Below are 18678 nucleotides of genomic sequence, written 5' to 3'. Positions count from 1 at the left end.
AGTGAGGTGCAAAGAATTGCAAACATTTTATTTTGCAGTTGTCCATAAAGATGATGCTTCATGCCACCAAAATATTCCAGGACTAAAGGAGCCATGCATTGTTTTTCACACTGTAGATACTGTTGGTAACACAATGCTCCCCAAACCACCAAAAATTGTATGAATGAATCTCACATATAGGAAGAATTCTGTTTTTAAACCTAATTTTTAAAAAAAATTAAAAATTTGTTTAGGTATCATGTATGTGGGCATTGAACACCTTTTGAAATTTCTGTTATTTATTTTGTGAGATAATACTGGGTGTATTGAAGGGCAAAGTGAAACAATAGGAAGGAAGGTGAATTTTCAGAGGGAGGAATAGTGGTTCCTGATGAAGAAAGAATAAAGTCATTTTTGACTCATTATAGGTATATGTCATAAGTTAAGCATCTTTTTGACTGGGCAGATACATGCAGGAAGAAAGCTGACATCAAAAGAAAGTTGCACCTGAAGACAGAATGGTGAAAGGAATGGATCTGCCACAGCTTACAGTCCCAGTGGCTGCAGATGAGATGCATGAGTAGGTGGGCATAAAACAAGGTAGGGATGTGTTGTTTATGCCAAAGCCAAACACTCTTCTGTCTACTGCATTTGATGTTCTCAGACCAGAAGAGGAGAGGAATTCTTGCTAAGCTGAAATGCTTCATGATGGAATGTATTTTGTCAAAGTACTTTTGGATCCTTTCTATGCTCTTTTTATCTATGTGATATGGTAAAGTAATACCATTACTGTTGTTGAAAGCGATCCTCCTCATTTTCCAGCAGAGACAGCATAGAATTCTATATTGGGATTAGAAGAGTAACTTCTAGTTTCATAATAGAGATACAGGTTTTTCATTTTTAACAAAAAATGCACGAGAAAAGTGGAAGGCCCTCAGAACACATTTTTTCCTTCTTCATAATATTTCAGTGTATTCAGCATCAGGAGGTGTTTAAAGGCACATTGTATAGATGTCAGGTATTTTCCTTGTTGTTAAAATTGAGAGATTCAATCTATGGTGGCTAACTTCCCTAAGATTTTTCAAAATTATATTCTAAAGATAACAGATTCATTAGCTCAGTTATAATTTTAATAACCTGGGCTTATAAAACTGTCTGAAGGAGAAGACAGTGGGTTATCATGTTTCATCAAAGACAAATGTTCGCTTGTAACCCATGTAGGATTCCTGCTTTACTGAAATGGTTGGCATTTTAGATGCTGTTGCCTGTCTTGTTTACTTTAAGGAACTCTATGATAGAGCCTTGCCTCCAACTTACTCTGATAAACTCCCTGTATTCATTCCAAGTGGCACGACCCTGCTTCCATCTCCTGTGTATTTCCTGCTTACACTTGAGTAATGACAGGAGTTCCTTGTTCATACATGCAAGTTTCTTGCCCTCTTTGTTTTCTTGCTCACTGGGGGTGCATCATTCTTGAGCCTGGAGGAAGTGATCCTTGAATATCAACCAGGTCTCTTGGGCCCCTCTTCCCACAGGATCGGTTGCCATGGGATTCTTCCAAGAAGATCCCTAAAGAGGCCAAAGTCATCTGTCCTGAAATCCATGGTTGCAATCTTCCCTGCTGCCCTGCTTTTCCCTGCCCATTGCTGGACTCCACAACCTCACGGTCACTGTGGCCAAGGCAGCCCCCCAGCCTTCACATCTCTGACAAGGCCTTCCCTGTTTGTCACTATGAGGTGACCATGGAAACCACGAGGCAACCAGTCCTTGTGGGATCCTGCACTGCCTCTGTCAGGGAGCTGTCATCCATTTACAGGAGCTTCCTGGACTCTTTGTGCCTCATTGTGTTACTTCTCCAGTAGGGTAGTTACATTCCCTTCCAAGAATCTGTGCCTGTGACTTTGAGGCTGCTTCAAGCTGCCTGTAGAATGCCTCCATTTTTTTAATTTACTTTTTGTAGCATCAGTATCTGCTGTAATGATTCTAACTGGAAATCAATTATGACAATGAGTTATTAAATGCAATTACTATTTTACAAAGTCCCTTGGTAAACTTATTTTTACATTTTAAATAGGAAACTATTTGTTTACTATTAGCTGTTTAGGAGGGCTGTTTTGGCATTAAACTTTTACCTTTATTTTCTAAATTGCTTACTTTTCAAAACGAAAGTAGTTGAGTCTTTTGATGATCCTCCATTGAAATCACCCTTCATTTGAAACTTGCTTACTGAACTATGTGAAATATTTTTAATACTAAATTTTAGCAATAAACATAATGCAATTGTGAGAATAATTTGGTTACTTGAATTTCTCTGCCTTCACAGCTTAAACTGGTTTGTTTCCATTAAAATTGAAGATTTAGACTCATTTCAGCATTTTTAGACTCATCAGCAAAGGTTTTTGTCTTTCTCTTGTATCTCATAATTTTGATCCTCAGAAAGCTTGCAGTGAACTATCAAAGAAAGACATCCATTCCTTTCTGCAGAAGCAGAATTCCTCACATTCCCTTTGTAGCTGTTTCCAAGAGAGTGAGTAGTTTGAAATTTTTTGGCCAAGTTACAATGAAGTGCCATAAGAGTGTTGACAGATGCAGCTTCATGTGCCAGCATCTGGCTCTGATTCACAGTGAGATGATACAAACTGGGAATAATGGGTAGTTGTTTTGCCTCTGTGGGATGGTGTCAGGATTGTGCTGATAACATCTCCTTTGAGAGACCAATGTCATTTCAGAGTTTGACAAAATAGACAGGTTTTGGGATGGGAAGAGGAGCAGTCATAGACAAGAGTCTTGTTAAAATGGGATCAGTGGATATCCTCTCATAGTTTCTTGAATAGAAGTTTAAAGAAGCAATATTTAACTCTAAATGACAGATAATGTTTATTTTAAGAATTGCACATTAATAAATTAGTTAGAAAACTTTTTAATAACTCAAACTTAATTTTCAGTTTCTCATACATGTATTTAAAATTACTGTTTATTAATTCTTTCTTTTCAAACTCATTGAAAACTCTGCCAGGATATTACTAGAGAAATAAATAGTTCTTTCATTCAATCATCACCATTTATGCCATCCACAGAAACAAATGGGTTGGCAAGGGTTTCATCATGTGAACAGTTTTTTTTTTTTTTGATAAACTGATGGACAGTTAACTGCCATCTCTGAAGAAAACTCCAGATGAGTCTTTTCAAATTTTTAGGTTGCAATATTTCCCTCAGCAGGCAGTAAAAAAGTAAAAAGTTTAAAACATAAAACTAGAAACATCTCACTGCCTCCCATATTTTGCTTTAGTATTTCTCAAAAAAAAAATCTGGCTTGCTTGTTTTCTACCACTGGGGACAGGGCTATTGAGTAGCTTGCACCAGAAAGCATCTCTCCATAGGAAAAAAAAAATATTCCTTTAGCATTTACTCTCAAATGTGAAAGCCCATAACTCAGTTGAAAGATTTTCATGCTGAATTTCTCCAAACAGCAAGCTAATAATATTATTTCTTATTTTTTATGACAGATTTTTATTTCTTTTTCTAATTGCACTTCATTAAATATATCCCCAGGGAAACTATATCAAAGTTGTCTCCATGTAAATGTAATGTAAGAAGTTGAAATGTTACTCCCTGTCATTGAGATATCCATAACACATCCTAGTCTAATCAAGTAGGAGTGACACTTAAAAATAGTTCAAGAGCCTAAAGCGTTTTGCTATCTGAACAGCGGAGGGCAAGTATTTAGTTCCAGTGCTACAGCCCACCCACGGCAAATACAGGCATTTTACTTTCTAAAGTAGTCTTTATCATTCTAGGTTGTAGGGTTTTTTTTCACAGTAATACTGTCCATGATCTTTCAATATTGATGTACATTTATACCAGTATCTCTATATTTTAAGGATATTAAATGGCAAGTATCATACTGGTAGTCTTGAACTTCTCTTGTCATATTGTGTAATAACAGTAGTCCCTCCTCTTTGACAGAATATTTCTTGGCAATGAGGAAGAAGTAAGCCTTGGAAGAATATTGTAGACATGATGGATTTTCACTCTACACTTTCCAGGACCAAGCAATCTGTAAGATTCCCCATGGATACTCATCACAATTTGCCTTAATTTCTTGATTTTTCATGTTTGCCAGAGGGGGCTGGGGTGGTTAGAGGTGCAGGGGGAGGGGATGTTTATGAGCATGTGTGCAAAAGGTGAGGCTTCAATGATTATTTTAATGAGAAGGTGAGATGACTCTTTTACCCTATGGGATACTCTCTTGCAGCGTACACATGCCAGAAATCCTGGTGAATTTGTCCAAGTCAGATATGTTTTTCAACAGTATAAGATAAGTAAAATTGTCTAGAACACATTGGCTTTCATATTGGCTTTGGGACTGGCTTTGAGACCCCGGAATGGCAATACACAATAAATATAAGTGTACATTGATGAAAGGAACTGATATGGCCACATTCCTTTGCAGTATAGCTGTTATTAGAAACAGCTATGTAGTGGTACAATCCCCATAGCGCAAACATGTTCTTCAGTGCTAAGGTTTTAGAAAGTCCAAATTGTGAATAATACCACATCTATGTTCCCACTGTCTTTGTTGTGAATTAAGCAACTGTAGAGATCCTCCATTAGTGAGTCGGGTGTACCGTGAAATGCAAGTGGTTTAACCAAAACCAGAACAGAGTAAAGGTATGCATGCAAAATAAACGTCTAAGTGATTAAAAAGAAAATAAAATCACATCACATCACAAGTAGATAACATGCCCATGAGAAAAAAAAAAAGCATTTCATGACTAAATACCCAAGACATGATTATCACTCTTAATTCAGCATGCACAACAACATGCTGAGGCACCATGCAGAATGCAGAAGATAGACATGCAAGAATCCAGTTTCAGCAGTCACAAAACAAAACAGGCATTTCATCAGAACAGCTCCTTGATCTGCCAGACTAGTGCCAGACTGGCAAGCATTGCAGGGAAGGCAGGGGAAGAGTAGGAAACAGGCTTATGGCACAGGGGGAAGAAAATAGAGTCGATCCAGTTAACTTAAAGTATCATGTGCTCCATGCTAAAAGAGTGACCAAAGAGTGCCCCTGAAATCCCTCCACATGGGTGAGGATTTCCAACTCTCTAACATAAAAAATAGTTATGAAAACAAGTTTTAAAATTTCCACTAAACTAGAACCCTTTCTCCTACCAATAAAAAATAAACTATGAATAAGAACATTAGAAATACTACTGAGAAAAAAAAATAGGAATATCAAACAAATTATCAAATACATGGAATAGACTATATCCATTAAACTATATGTTTGTGACCTTCTGCATTAAAAATGCTATCTTGGACTTAGGAAATGCCAGTAGAAAAATAAAGGTACCACAGTCATAGCTAATGTTCTTAAATAATCAAGCTTTCTACCTAAGGTTTTAATCTTTATAAGGAAAACTTGGAAAACTAATCCTGAAAGAAATGCATATTAATTCTTTCTTTACAGGCAGACAAAAGGAGTACAAAGCAGTTTGGGCAGAGTGATTTGTTAATGATGCTGAGACAGCACTGCCTCGGCTGAGCAACTGTAGTCCAGGGACAAATAGGACCAGAAAAGCTATGAAAGGTGGTTCAGCAGTTCCTCTGAGAAATTGTCACTTATCATGAGCATTTTAGACAGAAGGTAAAAAAAATATTTTTAAGGCCAATTTCTCAAAAGATGAAATCAGAAAGCAGTTTTTTATACTGTGCGCAGTAGGCCTCAAGTGGTCTACGTCTAAATGTATCAGTAGAACCCAACTGGTCACTGTTGCAGTCATGATATTCAAGGAAAGGACTCCTGGATTAGAAAAAAACAATTTATGGCTAAAACTCCACTATTATCATTGTAAAGTGCTGAGAACCTCAAATACTTCTCTTTCATAAAGAGAAATAAACAAATTAAAATTCAATTAAATAAATAATTCAAATAATAAATAAATTAAAATATTAGTCTTAAAACTTATTTGATATTCGTACAATTATTGTGGATTAAAGGAGGACATCCATGAAATTTGTCAGTATCAAGGACAAATACTACCAATGAAACGAGAAAACCAGCTAATGCTGCATGAAGCATCTTGGCAAAAATTCTTCCTTATATGTCTTCCTTGAATTCCCTGTGTACATTTCATTCATTTTTTATAGCTAAGACTGCATTGTCATGATGAAACTTTGAGCAGGTGAAGAATATTTCAGCTTCATTTGTTAAAATCAACATAGGAGCATTAACTGACCTTCAACAGATTGATGTGACTGAAAAAATGCATTATTTGATGTATTTTAAGAAGTGTATTTATTAATGAAACCTAAAGAACTGAATTTTACTTTTAATGTTAATTGTTTGAGCACTATAAAATGCCATATAAAATGAATTACTTTTCTATAAATTCTTGCTTAATATTTATATAAAAAACCCTAATCTTATAGTAATTTATATGATTTTTATAATAGTAACACTGCAAAAGTACTTTCTAAGAAAAAATGCTGAATGATATAACTAAAAATGACATTATAAATTTTGCCTAAGGAATCAGTTATTCATGTTTGTTGCAATCAATCACAGAAAATCCCAATATGTCTGTGCAAAGGAATTTTCTATGACAAAATTTTTTTCCCTTCACAAATGGTAGTGTTGAGATTGATAGAAATTATTCCATGTTTGAAAGAACTGTAGAGTCAAGGTGACTGTAATTTAATTCCTCAGCTGATTTGCACTCAGAACTCTTTGTTTGGACAAAGTTCCTTACCATAAAATATATAGACAGATAAAAGGATAAAATATACCAGATTGTAACTCTAATTGGATATTAGGGTTATTAAAGGGTGTTTTCCCCACATTTATCTATTCAGTAAAATGAATTACAGTAATACTTCTGTTCACAAAACGATGGTGTAAAATGAGCACTTCGTCTGAGAAAGTCAGTAACAAACTAATCGAGTACTGTTTGGTGGCACTCTTCTCAATGATTTCCATAAATCAAGGCTGATCATACCTGACCTCTACTTTGCTTCTCAGAAACACTGAGTAGTGTTTCTGGAGTCTGAATGTTCCAGCATTGCCTTTCACAGCTGGTGGGTTGAATAAAGCTTGTTTTCAAGGCAATGGTTGTTTTTCCCCTCCCACAAAAATGCATCTGGCTTCAGCACAACAACCATTTGCAGCATTTAACTTCAGGGCTCAACAAGTGACTTGAGAGGTCAAAAGGCAGTCACTTTACAGATGGAACTCCAGGTGGACTTTGGGAGATGTTTAGGAGTAGTCCATTTCCACTTCACCTAAAAATTAGATTATTTAAGATACTTTAAGACTTATTTCTACTTTTTGGAGTAAACCTGTCACCCTAGTTTTTCATCCACTTGTAAGGCCATCTGATCACCCTATGTCCATTTAATGTCTTTCAGCTCTTTAACCTGTGGTTTATTGCACTAGTCTGTCATAGCACACTGTATGACACAAGGCAAACACTGGAAGAGTCATGTCTTTATCTTCTGAAATTCAAGTCACTACAGTCTTCATTCTCTATTTCACTGCTCCCCTTTATGGATTTCCCAGTTTCCTTGTAGCTGGAAAAGTCAAAACTGGAAAAACCCAAGCTGTTCCTTTCCTACCGCACATTTGCTCTGCCTCAGGAGAGGGTCAAACAGGCCAGGGAGCCTTCTGAGAAAAAAAGGGTTTTTTGCTGCTGCTTGTAAATGTCAGAACACCTGTAAGAAAGATCCTGAAGATCTCCATGAAAGTATTTCTTATGTAAGTTGATGGTACAGTTGTGTAAATCCAGAAACTAGGTCATTCACATTGGTGCAGGGTGCTATTTTTTAACTCAAACCATGACTGTGTCTCTGTAAGTTTTAACTAATCATTTTCCCCCTCTGAGCCTAAAGCCGCCCCTCTGTCTATAACTGCTTGTCTTTAGAAGTCCTAGAGCAGATGCAGTATTTTACTCTCTTTTGATGGAACCCTCTCCCTACTGAATCCCAAGTTTGTTCATTTTCTCTCTACAAAAATCTGTGTCCTCCCGCTCCCCTTTGTGAGAGTCTTTCTTTCTCAGCCACGTCCTTATGACTTCCCAGCCCTGTCTGAGCCTGGGCACGGCAAGAGAGGATGTAAGCCACAAGGCAGAGATAAGAAAAACAACAACTAGTTCAGAGGTGTGCCTGTGGAGAGCTTGTTGAGCAAATAACTGAACAAACAGAGCTGGTTAGGTTTAGAGTGTCCTTAAATATTCTCTCCTTAACTCTTTTCATGAATATTATTACTTTTCACTCCTAGGGTTATGTCTTTTTACATTATGTCTAGATTTCAGCAGGAAGACTATTTATTAAATAAGGTCAGGGTCGACTGACTTAATATTATGAGATGATGCTCATTCATCATCAGTAGCTCTATCTTCTTTTTTCAGTGAGGAATTAAGTGTCTGTGTTAGAACAGATTAGCATGGAGATGTGGGAAGAGAGAAGATAAAGCACAGAAGTGGTGGATCAGCTAAGGTATTTTATATACTAGCAACAATGGAAGTTCTATTTTTGAAGCATTCTGGAGTTAAGCCTTGCTATTTGTGGAGAAAAAAGCCCCCAATAAACCAAATAATCAGCTATTAACAGTAAGCTCCTTCCTCTTGCGTCTCAGCCAAAAGAAGCATGGAAAATTTCAGCAATTTCTACAGCCTTCCATTGACTCTACTTTTAACATAACCTTGATTTTAATTCATGCATTGTAGACAGAAAATTAGAAGCTTTAAGAAAACAGCCATTAGCTCTTATGCTTTATTAAAACTATTTGCACACTCTTTGTTGCTCTTGTGAGACCTTTCAATAATAAAAAACCACACTTTTAATACATAAAGGAGCAAAAACTTGCAGGGAAACAGAATATTAGAACAGAATTCAATGATAGAGGAAAGTACCTGGATAAAAATCCCCTTGTGCAAACATGTCAATCACATAGCGACAGAATGCATATTGATCTAACAGAGCAAAAAAAAAAAAAAGAGTAATGAAGAAAGTGAATTTAGAAGGTCATTTTTATTTAACAGTGAAGATAAAGTTTGGCAGTGCAAAGTCATCTCAGTAGCCTTTTCATAGGTGGTCTTACTTATTATATATTTCTGGTTTTTCTCCTGACCTTTGAGTGGTTCAGGTGTTTAGAAAGTGTCAATTTGTTCTCCAGATCTAACTCAAAACCTCTAGCCAAGAAGTGCAGAGCTTCCAGTGTCCCAGAGCTTCCACCTCTTTTCCTGGGCCAGCTGTGCTTGGCATATATCCTAACCCCATGCACAACTACAAGGCAAAAAAGCACAGTGCTAGCCACAGGTCCCATAGACTTTTCATCATCCATGAATATCAATTTCACAGACAGCTGATTGAAAATTTAGAGAAAGGTTTTGTATCACTGTATTTTGTTAATATGTTTTTACCCGTATAATAAATATGTATATTTTGTGAATGGGAATATAAAGAGAACTCTGTGTACTTAACACTCCTATAGCAACAAGATTTTCCACAGAATTCTACTGTTTCACTACAGAATCATTTTCCAAACACTGATCTTTAAAAATACATATTTTTATATTAAATTTGTATAATGCATCTATCAAATTTGTGTATATATATATATATATATACACACACACATTTTTTAAAAGTAAAGGCTTCTGAATCTAAATAAAATGCTGATTTCAAAAGTGTTGATTGTGATTTCTCCTATACATAAACAGAGCTGGAGAGCTTAATAAAAATTTCTAACATTAGGAATGGTGAGGAAAAGTAATCAGCTTTAACTGGGCACAAAATAACTTCTATATTGCTGTATTCTTCAGCAGGTCAGAAAAAAAATCTTGTTGCCCCAGTGGACTCTAATGGGCATTTGCTTTGAAGGCTAATGTCGATGTCTAAATGCCACTTGTGGTTAGCTAAGTCAGTTCTCAGTTTTCCTTGAGTGAAGCATATTAATCCCTGTGTCCAAGACTCTTCTAGCACAGTTCCTACACTGTAGAAGTTACATCTCTTCCTCTCTCCACCTCCTGTGGGATCTCTGTCCTACTCACAAATCCACTTTCTCTCCCCATTGACAACTCCAAAATAAAATTATGCTGCCTTTGGAATAATTAAAGTTTTTAAAATAGCATTGCTGTTACATTTAAATGAAAATTGTAATTGCCAAATCTGTGACACTCGTTGCATCATTGACTTTCATACATAGGTCACTGCTACATCAGTATCACTTGATGCTGAGACATTTGTGTGACTGCTGCTTTGTTGACTGATACAGCAGTCCTCGGATGAAGAGCTACTGCTTTCAAGTCATTATTTCCTATGCAGATGTAGAAATTAGGAAAAGGTTTACCAACTCAACAAATCTCCAAACATTTTTTCTAGTTGATAGAAGCCTAGCCAGCTGTTTTGTGTTAGTGAGGTGGCAAGAGCCATACTAGTAAGGATTGTAGAGCCTGGGGCAAAACTTTCAGCATGTACTCAGGGCTGTGGCTGTAAACATTGCCTTTAAAACCTCTGATGAATATTCATAATAATTTTTACTTTTATATTTGGGAATTCACATTTATCATTCTGGCTGACTCCAACTTTGCATTCCTTCCTTAAGGCTACAGTATCTGCCCTAAGTCTATATGATACTTCTAAAAAAAACCCAAAAAACAGTGTGTGTGTGAGAAAACATAGAGATCTGTTTCCTTAAGCTCACCAAAAGCTACTGAAACCAGCAAAGTGCACTGACTTTGACATACTTGCAATAGGGTCTCAGTGAGTATTTATAAATAAAGTGGAGCAATGCCAACACTTTAGCCCAGAAAGCAAATTGCAGGGCACAGCTCTTGCACAAAACCCTGTTTCTCTTCGTTCTCTTTAGCCAAAACAAGCTGCCCCTATCCTTGCTGCCTGTTGGGAAGATTTCCTGAACCATCTGGGCCATGGTGCCAAAGACTGCAAGGGGATACAGAACAAAACGATGGCAGGGGACACCACACTGCATGGACAGTGCCAGGGCAGAGCACAAGCCTGCCCTGGTTCTGTTTGGGTTGTGATATAGACATAGCCTAAGGCCCTAGAATCACACCATTGCATTGATATTAAAATAATGTATTCTTTAAACTTAGTAGTATGGACCAAAAATAAACCAGACTGTGTTGTTGATTTTGTTTATCTGTTTTTTGTTGTTGCTGTGGGGGCTTTTTTCTGGGTTTATTTTGTTTTGTGAAAATGTGATTTGAATAAACTTAAAAAAAAAAAAGGCTTAATCTTGATTGTACCTCAGAAATAAGATTTTATATTATTTTCTCCTTATATAATATCTTTAGCAACTCTACTTAAAAAATTTGATTTAAAAAAGAAATTGGAGGCAGAATGTAAAACTCTCAATAACAAAAATATAACCTTCATATGGCATAGCAAGGTGCACTATAACATCCTCTTTAAGTTTATAGGAATGATACCAATCAGTAGAGATTGAAATCTAAGGAATTTTAAATGAATATGATTTTTCAAGTGCCTCTTCATGGCTAAAAATCCATTTTTATCTAAAGTCCTTTATTAAAATGGGAATTTCACACTTTAGTTTTCACCCATAGCTCTGTAATGATGACACAAATATTCATATAAGTACTAAAAGATCATGTCAAAATTTGGGACTAGATTCTTAATGATAAAAATACTCATTTTTTTGTCATTGGGCTTAATGTGATTTACCCAGGAAGATGACCTCTCTTTTTAAATTTTAATTTCAGTATGAAACTATGCAAAAACTCTTATGTGATCACTGCTGTATTTTTTACAGTTTCAGATAAGCTGGCAGAACTAGTCCCTTGAGCAAGTAAAGATTGCAGGATCAGGAAATCTCTGAAAAACTGCATTGATTTTAAACCTCTGAAAAACTGCATTGATTATGTTCACCTTGGGTCACAGTGGGACTGAAACATAAAGATGAATTTTTTAAAGCATCCAGCAGGGCAGCAGTGGTTTTTGGTGGGAAAAGGAAGCACAACAGTAGGAAATGCAGCTTCCACTAGATGTGGGGAGCCCTGTCTCCAGTAATAAAGGCAGTTGAAGAGGCTCCTTCCTTCCTCCACTCCATCTGCTTATTCTCATTTTCACCTGCTGGGATTCCATGCAGAGTCACTGGGTAACACTCTAAAGCAGACTTGCAAAATGATCTGTTAATATTTGATGTCAAGATAGATCATTTTGCTAATATTTATCAGCTAAAGTTGTTGGGAATCCCACAAAAAAAAACCCCAACAAACAAAAAACCACCACTATTCTATTGTAATCTTTGATCCCTACTTAAAATATTTTGTTGTCATCTGCACAGCACTTCTTTTTGAGAGCTTTATCCTGAACAGTATGGAGCACACCCCACTGTGCACTGAAACTCTTCCAGAGCAAACAAAAAATTGAAAGAGATTTTCACCTCCCAAGTGAACTGAACAATTTGCTGAACTTTTTCCTTGGTCACAGCAATCAGTGTGATAGATGCTGCTTTGATTCCATGCCTCAAAGGTCCCAATATCTCAAGTGAAGGACAAAATTAACTGGAATACAAATAAATGTTAAAAAATACTAGTTCAGCACACTATGTATGTCAGAAAGTGGGCTATGTCTCAAACTCTCTCAGTTTTCTAGAAAAGTATAATTTAGGCAACTCCTAAGGGGTCCAGGGCAATGGTTATGGAATTCTGAGAGAATCTGATCAGGCAGACTCAGGTATCCAGGCAGGAACAGCTTCTTTGATGTTCAGGCACAGCAATTTATCAGTGGTTAACAGCTGAAAGGATCAGATAGGTGCTCTATGCAACACTGAGCTGCCTCTTTCAATGTCAGAATAATCCCGTGGCTGCAGTGTGGCACTTCATACGGAAAGCCAGGTCCTGCTGCCTTCATTCATACAAAATTGTACTCAGTGCCATGGAAATGCCACAGGGAAATCAGGGAAGCAGTCTGTGCAACCTGGGACTAGAAGAATGCAGGCTTGCTCTGACAAAGTGGAGCACACAGTTAACACATTGTTAACCATCTGGTGTTGATGCATGTTGATTCTTTGTTTAATCACTTAATTTCTTCCTTACACTAGACCAACAGGATTTCTTTCCTTTTTGGAAGAAATTTGGAAGCTAGTCACATTAAGTTATATGAGGCAGGTACATCACTATAATGCACAACACTATAATGACAACCTGACTGCCCCGTACAATATGATGTTAGATAAATTATTAAATTCCTTTTACACTGTTGTTACTTTCTTTATGGTTACAGAGGGCACATGCAGATGTAGAAAAAAAACCTAAATTCCCAATAGGTTATTGGACAGTCTGAATTTTCAAAAATAACTCTGCTTGCAATCTACTACGTTAGATGCTACTGAGCAAATCCACAAAGTCTCAGATCTATCTGAAGAGAAATTGGTCCTTGGTAAAGAAGGATTTAAATGAAAATGAAACTTTAGCCATGAAAACCTTCTAGAGCCCTCTGATTATATACCTTAAACTTATTTTATTTTCTGTAATCGTGTCCTAGCAGTGTGAGGTTCAAGTGGAATTTATTTGTACTGTGCTTTTGTTTTTCATGGGTGCATTTTGGTCCTTGACAGATCTAACTCCATTCTCTCTCTTTCTTCCCTACTACCTTTTTAGGATCTTCATCTGTTTCCTCCTCATTTTGTTTACCTTTCTTGTCCGATTTAGTTACAGTCTGAAGAGCTTTCTCCTCCTTAACTTTCGTTTTGGCCTTTATTAGCCCAGTTTCTGTTGTTTTTGTCTCTGCCTGCTTGACCTTCTCTGCCATCTTTGCTTCTCCTTTTCCATCCTTCACTTCCTTTTTGACTTTTGCTTCCACTTTAGTGCTCTTTACTTTCTTCTCCTCTGCAGAAAATAAAGAAAAAGCTTTCAGTGTCACTCTCTGTCCCCAACATAACATTCAGTGCCACTTTTATTCTCACTTTGAAATTCAACAGATTTTGAAAGGGATCAAGCATAGAATTAAACCCTGGATGTTCTAGAAACATTTTAATTCTGATTATATATTCATTTCATTTTAGTTTCATGCAGCTGATTTCTCACACACATTTAAAATCTCTGCTTGAATAAAATAAAGTTTATGCATTTCAATGTCAATTCAGCTTAAAAACCTGTAGTATAGATAAATAAATTAAATACCTTTGGGAGGAGTTTTCTTTTCAGTTTTTTCATGTCTTTCAGGTGCATCTTTTTGAGTTACTAGAAATGAGAACAACTGTATATTAGTGAAAAATCTCACAAAGAACAAGAAAATATTTCCAAAACACATCATCACTGGAAATTTCACATTTCCTTACAATTCCTGTTTTCCAGTTTTCGAAATTGTTTTCAGTTTCATATAGCGGGGTAAAAAAACTTCAAAATATCTGTTGAGGCTCCCTTACAAGAAGACAAGTGAGTCACACAGATCTGAAGCTTCCTAGGGAATGTTTTTACGACATAGTCCAGATGAAACAAACTTGCTCATGTCAAGGGCTCAGCAGACACGGAATTGGCTTTGTGCTACAGCCAACAGGAACCCATGTGGCTGTATTTGTCTTACACAAAGGTGTTTTTCTTAGCTTGGGCTCATTGTCAACAAACACAGCCATAAGTCTGGTGTTCACTTCAGAGCCCAGCTTGAGTGAGTTCATGTCTGCATGAGATACACTGTGTAAACACACACACACACACACACACACACATGACTGTGTTCCAGAAAGCCTGCTAAAATTTTATGCAGACCTCTATCTTTGCCCTCCTGGTCACCATCCAGACAGAATACCAGTACAAACCAGCCTTGTGAGTTAATTACACTTCTTTCAACAGATAACTACATAATAACAATCCTCTCTAACTGAATTCCATCCTGGAACTCCAGCCTGTGCGAGACATGATTGATACTTAGACTTGGTTTTATTTTTTTGAGATGTTTTTAGATTATGTGTTTAAAGACCACTCATATCATTGAGGCTTTCTGGAGCCTTTACCAGAGTCTCAAGAATTACCTTGAGCCTTTGTAATGAGCATAAAGAAAACCTGCTGACTGTGTGGGAAGTAGCCGCACAGTTCTCAGTATGTCCGTTCCCCAGAGCTGGCCAGAACCTGAACATTTTCATTTCCTAGGGACTGCAAGTGGTTTGAAGCAGCCCCTCAGCACTGCTGGTAGCTAATCCAGTTTAGAGCAGACCCCTGAGAAAAGGGAGGTGGGCCTGGCAATGGAAAACTCAGCCACACAGTGCTGGCAGAAATGCACCTTTGGACATGCTGAGGAAAACTGACCTCATGCCCTGATGCCATAGGGGCTCACGGCAGGGAAACTACCCAAGAGAGGGCAGCATGGCTATGTCACACTGCAGCCACAAAGATCTGCAGCTACAGTGTCCAAATCCTTCATAAAATTTTCCAGCCAGTGACTGGAGTCATGGCTGCTATTAAACACATTAAGGCTCTGAGTGATTATTTGGGTTAGCTAGCAGAAGATAAATGGGCAAAGAGGCCGACTGCTTATTAGGACTATCTCAGTGATTCTTGGAAGTTATTTGCTTTCCAAATCAACACAGACACTATGGGCATTTATTTTCTCTGGCTTACTTCAGCATGATTTCATTTTATGAAAAAAAATCCCACACATTCAAGCTATACACTCAAAGTAGACAAAAATGAGCAATATCCCTGTAAAAGAGAGACTGGACGATGGCTACCCTTCAGAGATTTTTTAAGGCTTTAAGTCTTCATTCTGCTTTCTTTCTTTCTTCACTTTTACTTTCTGTTTTACATTTCTCCTTAGACTATGATCAAGTAAAAAAAAGAGTGATTTGAACATTTGTACCGATATTGTCTGAACATATTCAAATTAAACCCAGATAATTCATGCATCTCAACATGGGATTAATCTCAATGCCATAACAAACTGATATGAATTTGGTTGTATACTATTTCTTCAAGAGTCAACTGAGTAAAATAAAAAGAGACAAAGACTGAAAATGAACTTCATTATAGAAATATCTGCCATGGAGAAATATCTAACCTCAGAGAAAAGCATTCAAATGCCAAGCAATAATAAATGTTAGTATTTTAAAAATGGCATAATAGGGCAAGGCTATTGGATTTTTAAATTTCCCTGCCCAAAACATAGCCAAAGATGGAATTATCAGTCAAAAGAATAGAAAAAACCACCCCTCACACACCCACAATATTGATTCATAATATATATGATAATTATTAGATGTGTAAATCTTAACCAAAGCCACTGCTGCCATAGAAGACAGTGCAAATCATATACTGAAATTAAAATGTTATTGAAAAAAATAAAGGCAAGAAAATGAAATTCTATTTTTGGATATGATGGAAGACCCAGATTGAGAGATAGTAAATACTCTTGCATTAGTCTGCATCCAGTTGAAAACTAATACACAAGAGAAAAACTTCTTTGCAGGCAAATTACTGAATCCCTTTGTGGAGAAAAAGGCATCAAGGAATGCAAAGAAAATAGTCATAGGTTTCATTCTTCAGCTGTGTAAGGATGATTTGTAATAAACTCTGTGCACCAAAACAGGAGAGTAAAGCACAAAAAAATCTGCTGAGCAAGGTTTCACTCTGGCTGATCAAGACCTCCTTAAGTAAAAGAGACAACACCCAAAAAGCATTCAACATGAACTAGAAGAGCTTTGTACTTTAAATACTTATCTCCACACTCTCCCAAGATTTCAAACACTTAAATTGTACAACTCTTAATAATGATCATCAATACCTTTAGGCGGTGCTTTCTTTTCTTGTTTTTCTGGCTTTTCAGGTTTCTCTTTGTGAACAGCTAGAAATAAAGCCAATATTCTTAATGGTCATTATAAAAAAAAGTTGCATTTGAATGAGAAAAAGGGTCAAGAAACACCAGTAGGCGCAATGGTCATGCATGCAAAGAATGAGAAAGATTGATTCAGCTGCTGCTGTTTGTTGTTGATGCCAAAACATGGAACTGGAACTTTCAAAATCTCATCTGCCATCACTGAGGTCTTTGCCATTGGCTGGAGGAGCAGCAGCCTTTCTAGCTCCAGTAATCCCATGAAAGAAAAGAGTCAAAAAGAGTCGTACTTATTTCTATTGCTTTTTTTCTTTTTTAATATATTTATATCCTGTATTTTATTGGTTTATTTTGGTTCATTGTTATTTTTTAGCTTTCTTGTTTATTACTTTGGACACTTTCTGAAGGATTTCTGAACTCCACAGAACAACTAACAGTTTTTCCAGCTATGAATGATTAAACACTATAATTAATTACAAATATAATTGCAGTGACATTATAACTAATGTTCTTTGGGGCTTTTTGTTTGCTTTTAATTTCCACCTTACAAATTGAAATTAACTGCTCTGTAGTTCCCAGATTTCTGGCTCAGGTTTCAGAATACACCCAAGTTGTGCGGTAGTCACTGAGTAGTGGGTAATATGAAATAGTCTCCTGTGTGGGCTCTGATTTGCTAATTTTTGGGAATAAATTGTGCACAGTAACTTCTCCACGGATGTGCAGAACTGATATATGCATGGGCTGATGTGCCCTGAGGTGACTTACAGGGATCATGTGTGTGAAAACACACAGTTCCCTATCTGAGTACAGGGTATGAGATTATCCTAGGAACACAAAAATGTATGCATGAGCATGGAGCTGGTGTTTAAAAACAAAGTAAGAACTGGGGAAGATAAAACAGTGCTAGATATCTGTTTACTGCAAGTAACTACTGAAAGAACTGGTCCTGGCATACTCAGTGGCTATTCAGTGGCCCTTTGCAGTATTTTATTTAAAATGCATATTTTTTCCACATGGCCTTCCTGATTACCTCTGTGAAAGGGCTGTCAGGTGCCTTTTTCTTGGGTGACCATAGTCTCTTAGCAACCATTCTTATTGCAAGTGTTGGAAATACTCAGTGATTATCATAAGATTACACTAATCCAGAGTACAAAATATATTATCTCCCTTCCCCAGGAAAAAACTAAACCAACAAAAAACATGCAGAAGGAATATTAAATGCTACTTAGTGTTTAAGACTGCAAATTTGTTATGATTTCATTATTTTTATTCATAATATTTCATAACTCTTTTTTTTTCTGCATTTGAAGGGATACTTAAATGAAAATTGAGTAGAGAATAAGCTTTAGGGTACCTCCTAATATAAAATAAATTCTGACATTAAATAAATACCTGCATGCCTTTCCTTTTTTTCAGGTTTTTCTTGTCTTTCCAGTTTGTCTTTACTTGTCACTAAGAAAGAAAAAAAGTGTTATATATATACCCAAAAAGAAAAAGTGGGAAAAATTAAGAATTTAAAACAGTTTCACCAAGGATGCCTTGGGATACTAAGTGGCAGAGTGTGTTACTGCTGAGCTGCCCCGTGCATATTTTCCCAGTGTACATCATCCTACAGGGTGAGAGCAGCCAGCTCTGGCTAACGAGTTACTGCCATGGTAACATGCCTCAGCTGCTTGCTGCATAACATCAGCTCTTGCAATTGTCTGTCAATTCCAGAAGAATTCCAGAAAACTGTTGGCTACTGAGGCACAGCTCACAGTAAATGCTGCTGCCTGTGATAGGAAGAGGGCTTCACCTTGGCCACCCCATACTCAGTCAGACACAGGTTGTAAAAACCCTGGAATCAGTCTCGGAGCAGGAGAGAATCACATGTGCAAATGATAC

The 18678-nt window shown here is 36.9% G+C and overlaps 1 protein-coding gene across 1 annotated transcript in view; it reads right to left on the bottom strand.

Annotated features, from left to right (window-relative positions):
* The window catches only part of TRDN (triadin), a 272472-nt gene that overhangs the window by 130773 nt on the left and 123021 nt on the right, over positions 1 to 18678 (bottom strand). The window contains 5 exon segments of the mRNA XM_058019925.1: positions 8898 to 8957; positions 13665 to 13859; positions 14154 to 14213; positions 16747 to 16806; positions 18187 to 18246. Coding sequence (XP_057875908.1) covers positions 8898 to 8957; positions 13665 to 13859; positions 14154 to 14213; positions 16747 to 16806; positions 18187 to 18246 — 435 coding nt within the window.

Source organism: Melospiza georgiana, chromosome 3 (genome assembly GCF_028018845.1).
Source record: "Melospiza georgiana isolate bMelGeo1 chromosome 3, bMelGeo1.pri, whole genome shotgun sequence".
In the NCBI taxonomy this organism is placed as follows: domain Eukaryota; kingdom Metazoa; phylum Chordata; class Aves; order Passeriformes; family Passerellidae; genus Melospiza; species Melospiza georgiana.
This window is presented reverse-complemented; position numbering and strand designations above follow the sequence as displayed.